Here is a 7151-nt window from a genome sequence, read left to right as displayed (position 1 = left end):
GGATGAGATCTAGTATGAGGGAGAAAGGGATACAGGAAATTAGTTGAAAGAGTATATTGAGTAGAACGACATTAGATATAGTCTCAAATATTTTATCATCTTTTTTAAAAGCAACGGGGCTGGCAGGTAGGATTTAGTTTCTCCCTGTCTCTGGTCCACACTCCAGTACAGTAGGTAGCGGTAATGCACCATAACGTTGGATGCCAACCGCCGATAAACGCACTGAATAATAAGATGAAGAAGAAGTAGTAGGAGTCAAAGTTGAACGATTTACGCATGTGACATTGAAAACGAGAAGGGGTAAATGCAATTTTCTGATAATTTGGAATTGTATGTTATATATGTTGTTTTGCTATCTATTTTAGTTGCGTTTTCTGGATTGTGGAGACTATTGATTCCTCGGCATGCATCTCTCTTTTCAAGCAAACTAACGTTAGCTAACTGTCACAACAATGTAGCTAGCTAGCTACATTGCTAGCACTAGTTTTGTCGGGTTAGCTACTAAAATGTAACTAACTAGCTACATATCCGCTTGCCAACATACGAGTAACCAGAAAATATCCGGTGTGTTTTGCTATAGCTATAGGAACGATTGCCATTCTGGCTAGCATAGCCAATGTTATCCAGCATCTGGCAATGTCAGTGTTGCGTTCAATTCAACGTCAATATTTTGCGTTTGTGTCAATAATGAAAATGCACACTGTTATTCACACGGTGTATACTTAAAAAATAATTTAATCTATTTTATAATCAACTTTTCATCATAACAAAAAATGTGCTAATCAGCACATTTAATCTTCTCTATCTAGCAAACTAGATAGGCCTATATAGCTGTATACTGTATGGGGATCCATAATTAGGCTGTTGAGTAGTAAATGTTGAAAGATCATCACTTCTCTTTGTCTCCCTTTGATTTTTACAAACCACACACACACACCAATGTAGTAAAATTCTATGTTTTAATTTTTTGGGCCAGGAAAATGCGATTAACAGCCTTACTGTCAATGGCCGCTAAGGCTGCCTTCCCTAAAGACTACCGCTATGGTACAAGTCGGCCATGGACCATAGCTGCCAAGAGATTGAACCCACCAGGCAAGAAGAGAAGAAAGGTGTTCGTTGAGCCCATAGCTTATGAGGACTGGTCTGTTTTCAAAGGGGACACAGTAAGTGGTCATGCCAAAAGGACAATGAAGACTTTTAGATATGGAATATTTAAACAATAAGGCACAAGGGGGTGTGGTATATAGCCAGTATACTATAGTTAAGGGCTGTTCTTACACTGAATATGTTATGGTTCACTCCAAACACTGGTATTGCAGCTATATGCCTAATTCCTTTGCAGATATACCAGTTATTAGACACTAACAAACTGTTAGGCAAACCATTGAGTTGATCAATTCCTTGCTATAAAGTCAACACATGGAAGGTCATAATAATGAGTTGTAGGACTGAGAAGGGAGGGTCACTGTCAAGGTTTATTCAGCCATTAGCCTAATGTTTTGATGCTTTGATATTCTAAACTAGTATTCCACCTTGACCAGGTTGAGATTCTCTCTGGGAAAGACAAAGGAAAGCAGGGCAAAGTGGCCCAGGTCTTCAGACACAGAAACTGGGTCATCCTGGACGGGCTGAACACGGTAAGAATCCCAGTCATCGCTGTAAGAGGGGATATGTTTGCCACTTCCATAACAGAGAACACATTCATACACTGCATTCAGTATAAACACCCAACAATTTTATACATACTGTATAACCCACTTGAAATAGTGCCAGCTATGGTTGTTGTTGCATAGTCACCTATTTATTTTAGCATTTTAGAAAACCGTCCCTACTACCAAAGAGGAGCTTCATAAATGCCCGGTTCCATTGCTTGATGGGCTTCCTTCTAACATTTTTATCATACCGGTTTCTAGTGCACTGTCTTTGAATCTGGGTAGCCTTCTCAAGGCTTCACAGGCCAAGCTACAGTTGCAAAAGCAAAGACCAGGGCCCGGTTTCATCGTTAGAACCATAGGATCCTATTTTAAGAGCAACTCACAAACTAGGCTTAATGCCATCCAGTAATTGATTTTGCTCCCATCATTACAGTGAATTTTGTCATGTTTTGGCCTATGATGATAAACAAGTATGGCATGTTTCCGTTAACAAACACTGCATTTTTATGTTGAACCCCACTTTATATTATAAAAAAGGATATGGCCCTTTTTAGGCTACGTTACAGGAATGTTACAAACCGTGGACATTGATTTCAACAGCAAGTTCTGTTATCTCTGCAATGTTTGAATAGATTAAATGAATCCAGTATTTCTCCATCTTAGCATTTCAGGTACATTGGGAAATCAGCAGATTACCGGGGAACCTACATTGCCAGTGAAGCTCCCCTCCTACTCCGAGACATCTCACTCGTCGACCCCACTGACAGGTGAGTCCCAGGGCAGTATGGGGAGGTCCAGATTCGAACATTTGTCTATGCCCATGATCACCAACCCTGTTTCTAGGTAGTTGCTGGGTGTGCAGGCTTTAGTAACAGCCCAATACTGAAACAACTGATTCAGTTAACCAGGGCTTCAGTGGAAAAGTCTCATGTTATTCATACCTTTACCACAGGGTGGTGCAGAAAACACCCATGCAAAAAAAGAGCGTAACAACAGCCTGCTCACGCAGTAGCTATCCAGAACCAGGGTTTGTGTCCATGCTCAGAGTTTAGTTTTGGATTTAGTTTAGATTTTCAGTCGATTTTATGTGCAGGACTTGTATTTAAAGGTGCAATAAATAGCGTTTTTGTACACAGATGTACCCAAATTTCTATTGTATTTAAATAGTTTATGATTAGTGAATGCTTTGACTTGAACCCTGACTGATCCTGACTACTTTAGTCCTGAGTTTGATACCAAACATGACTCCTGTCTGTTGTTCCAACAGGAAACCCACCGAGGTGGAGTGGAGGTTCACAGAGGAGGGGGAGAAGGTGCGCGTTTCCCTCAGGACGGGCCGTATTGTCCCCAAACCAGTGTTCCAGCGCAGAGACGGCATCGTACCGCAGCAGTGGAAGGGTGAGTCTGCGTTTGTGGAGGGAGGAACAGAGGCTAGAGGAAGGTCAAAGAAATCTAGATGGATTGAGGTTGAGAGGGAGCTTTTGTGAATGAGAGTCGAGCTTGTCAGAAATGTGGGTGAAGATGAGTGCGTGGAAAAGCAGAACAGAAGCTGGTCTGGGTGATGTATAAGGAACGCCTTTATTTGTTTATAGTGGCAATCAGCAGTTGAAACAATAACAAAGCGGCATCCCTGCCCCTGTTTTGGTAAAATCTGAGGGATGGGACTGGAGAAATGTAACCACTCAAATTTATACACAGAGTTATGGATGCAAACCATACATGATATCAACATTCTACACTGCTCAAAAAAATTAAGGGAACACTTAAACAACATCCTAGATCTGAATGAATGAAATAATCTTATTAAATACTTTTTTCTTTACATAGTTGAATGTGCTGACAACAAAATCACACAAAAATTATCAATGGAAATCAAATTTATCAACCCATGGAGGTCTGGATTTGGAGTCACCCTCAAAATTAAAGTGGAAAACCACACTACAGGCTGATCCAACTTTTATGTAATGTCCTTAAAACAAGTCAAAATGAGGCTCAGTAGTGTGTGTGGCCTCCACGTGCCTGTATGACCTCCCTACAACGCCTGGGCATGCTCCTGATGAGGTGGCGGATGGTCTCCTGAGGGATCTCCTCCCAGACCTGGACTAAAGCATCCGCCAACTCCTGGACAGTCTGTGGTGTAACGTGGCGTTGGTGGATGGAGCGAGACATGATGTCCCAGATGTGCTCAATTGGATTCAGGTCTGGGGAACGGGCGGGCCAGTCCATAGCATCAATGCCTTCCTCTTGCAGGAACTGCTGACACACTCCAGCCACATGAGGTCTAGCATTGTCTTGCATTAGGAGGAACCCAGGGCCAACCGCACCAGCATATGGTCTCACAAGGGGTCTGAGGATCTCATCTCGGTACCTAATGGCAGTCAGGCTACCTCTGGCGAGCACATGGAGGTCTGTGCGGCCCCCCAAAGAAATGCCACCCCACACCATGACTGACCCACCGCCAAACCGGTCATGCTGGAGGATGTTGCAGGCAGCAGAACGTTCTCCACGGCGTCTCCAGACTCTGTCACGTCTGTCACGTGCTCAGTGTGAACCTGCTTTCATCTGTGAAGAGCACAGGGCGCCAGTGGCGAATTTGCCAATCTTGGTGTTCTCTGGCAAATGCCAAACGTCCTGCACAGTGTTTGGCTGTAAGTACAACCCCCACCTGTGGACGTCGGGCCCTCATACCACCCTCATGGAGTCTGTTTCTGACCGTTTGAGCAGACACATGCACATTTGTGGCCTGCTGGAGGTCATTTTGCAGGGCTCTGGCAGTGCTCCTCCTGCTCCTCCTTGCACAAAGGCGGAGGAAGCAGTCCTGCTGCTGGGTTGTTGCCCTCCTACGGCCTCCTCCACGTCTCCTGATGTACTGGCCTGTCTCCTGGTAGCGCCTCCATGCTCTGGACACTACGCTGACAGACACAGCAAACCTTCTTGCCACAGCTCGCATTGATATGCCATCCTGGATGAGCTGCACTACCTGAGCCACTTGTGTGGGTTGTAGACTCCGTCTCATGCTACCACTTGAGTGAAAGCACCGCCAGCATTCAAAAGTGACCAAAACATCAGCCAGGAAGCATAGGAACTGAGAAGTGGTCTGTGGTCACCACCTGCAAAACCAGTACTTTATTGGGGGTGTCTTGCTAATTGCCTATAATTTCCACCTGTGTTGCTTCCTAAGTGGACAATTTGATTTCACAGAAGTGTGATTGACTTGGAGTTACATTGTGTTGTTTAAGTGTTCCCTTAATTTTTTTGAGCAGTGTATATTTTTTTGAGGCTATATAGTGTTTGTTTACATTTACTTTGTTTACAAAGATTGGAGTAAAACAAGCTTACATTTTGGGTTCTGATAGGGTACGACAGTTGAACTAAGCTCATGAGGCATTAATAAGTTATATTTTCAAGAATCAATGGGTACTTATCATTAATTTATAAGTTAAAAAAATTATGTAGCAACTGCAGATTGCCCCTTTAAAGGCCCAATGCAGCTATTTTGATCTCCATATCAAATCATTTCTGGGTAACAATTAAGTACCTTGCTGTAATTTGTCAAAGAAACAAAAATAGTTTTTTGCTAGGACTGTTTGGGAGTGGTCTGAGTGATGGACCTAATTGAAAAGCCTAATGGGAGGGATATGTAACCTCAACTAGCTTTTATTGGCAGAGAGGTTTAGAACTCTCTTTGTTATTGGTCTATTAAAGGTCCAATGCAGCAGTTTCTATCTCAATATCAAATAATTTCTGGGTAACAATTAAGTACCTTAGCAAAGAGCAATTTCTCAAGCAAGAATTTTGCTAGGACTGTTTGGGAGTGATCTGAGTAGGAAGGGGAAAACTAAAAACTAGCTGTTATTGGCAGAGAGGTCTTTCTTATTGGTCTATTAACTAATTTACCGCCTGGCAGGCCCAATCTCCATCCCACCAAAACAGGCTGAAATTTCAGGCAGTCTTTTCAAACCACTAGTGTGGAAATATATATAAAACACAGGAAAATCACATTTTTGACTACACTGGGCTTTTAACTTATACCGCCTTGTGAAGTCACCAGGCAGGCCATAACTCCACCCATGCAAAACCTGCTGATTACAAGGCCCTGTGTAGATTGTATTTTCAACCAGCAACTATCAGAAAATAACACTGATAAAAATAAAACTTGTGTTAGTTTCATCAGCTGTTGTACAAATATTACACAAAGAAACACAGGAAAACTTAACTTAATTTCGACTCCACTGGGCCTTTAAATCATTTTATTATATCAATGTGAGAATTGTGCTGAAGTTAACATTTCCCTGCGTCTCTAGTCAGAATTTGGCCTATGATTAGGATCATTTTGTAGTCCCTCCATAATTATGCGATGGCCAATTCCCTGCATATTTGATCAATTACCGTATAAAACATTGCAATATCGCATAAAAGTGACCGATCACACACTACAAAAACAGGGCTCGCCATTTCAACCAATCGCACACATTTACTGCATAATATGGTTCAATCAAGCCACACATCAACAAACCTTTTCCTTCGTCAGTGCATTTTCGTCAATCACATAATAATGTCTAGGGTGATGTGTGCCTTATGATAGACTGGAAGTTAGGTGAGTTGGCTCAGCCACATGCTTGTATAATTAGTGTAAGAATACATACCCTTTCTTCTGAATTGACACCCCTAATTTTGGAAACCCCTTATTGGTTGGTGTCTGCCATCCCAGACGGCCCCAAGGACACCAGTCCGGAGGACACCCTGGAGAAGACTTACACGCCCTCCCTCAAGACACTGGAGGAGGAGGTGATGGAGAAACTGGGCATCGAGGAACCCAGGAGGAACCGGAAGACCTACTGGTACTGAGGGGGGAGACCCTCTGGTGTCTGGGCCACAGGTTGGGGCATTGCATCCACGGTATCCCTACTGACTGCTCTTTATGGACCTACTGTAGGCCTATATCTGTGTATTAAAGAAATGTTCCACATCGCTCAGTCCTGATGGATATCAGTGGAAATGGGTTGAGTGAGTACAGTAACGTGATGGGAACCATCATGTGCACACAGAAATGTAACTGGATTACAGGTCCTCTTTCAGGCATAAATTCAGCAGAAGTCACTATTTATGATGCTTTCAGAGTTTGTCTCAAATGTTTTGGTTCGTTTTCATGTCTTAAATAAATGTCTAAATAATCTACAATCCTATTCTTGATTTGACTTTAAGTTTTCCTAGATAGTGGGAGATAAAAATGAACAGTAGAAGTAATCCTAATGTTTCTGTGCTACAAATTGAGCATGTACATGCTGTAAATGGTACATCTGCTTTTGTTGTAAAATTGGCTACTTTAGTTATCCATTCAGATGTTGAACAAGTGGTCTTGTCAAAGCATCCCGAAGTGAACTTATGTCTAAGACTTACATGAATACGTGTAAAGCTGCAAAGACGTCTCGTGTTACCAAAACTGCACAATCAGCAACTAATTCAAGCTTTTTAAACAGGGTTTTACTTTGCAGG

The 7151-nt window shown here is 42.5% G+C and overlaps 1 protein-coding gene across 1 annotated transcript; it reads left to right on the top strand.

Annotated features, from left to right (window-relative positions):
- Window positions 1–226: 226 nt before the first annotated feature.
- Window positions 227–6841, top strand: mrpl24 (mitochondrial ribosomal protein L24). Its single transcript, XM_084165976.1, has 6 exons — window positions 227–300; window positions 977–1163; window positions 1542–1637; window positions 2319–2422; window positions 2923–3053; window positions 6367–6841. Exons 2-6 carry the CDS (start codon window positions 981–983, stop codon window positions 6501–6503), a joined length of 651 nt encoding a protein of 216 aa, XP_084022102.1. The 5' UTR covers window positions 227–300; window positions 977–980; the 3' UTR covers window positions 6504–6841.
- Window positions 6842–7151: the final 310 nt, after the last annotated feature.

This window comes from Coregonus lavaretus, assembly GCF_964263955.1.
Source record: "Coregonus lavaretus genome assembly, chromosome: 7".
NCBI classification, from domain to species: Eukaryota; Metazoa; Chordata; class Actinopteri; order Salmoniformes; family Salmonidae; genus Coregonus; species Coregonus lavaretus.
Note: the sequence above shows the minus strand (reverse complement) of the source record. Positions and strands in the feature narration are given on the sequence as shown.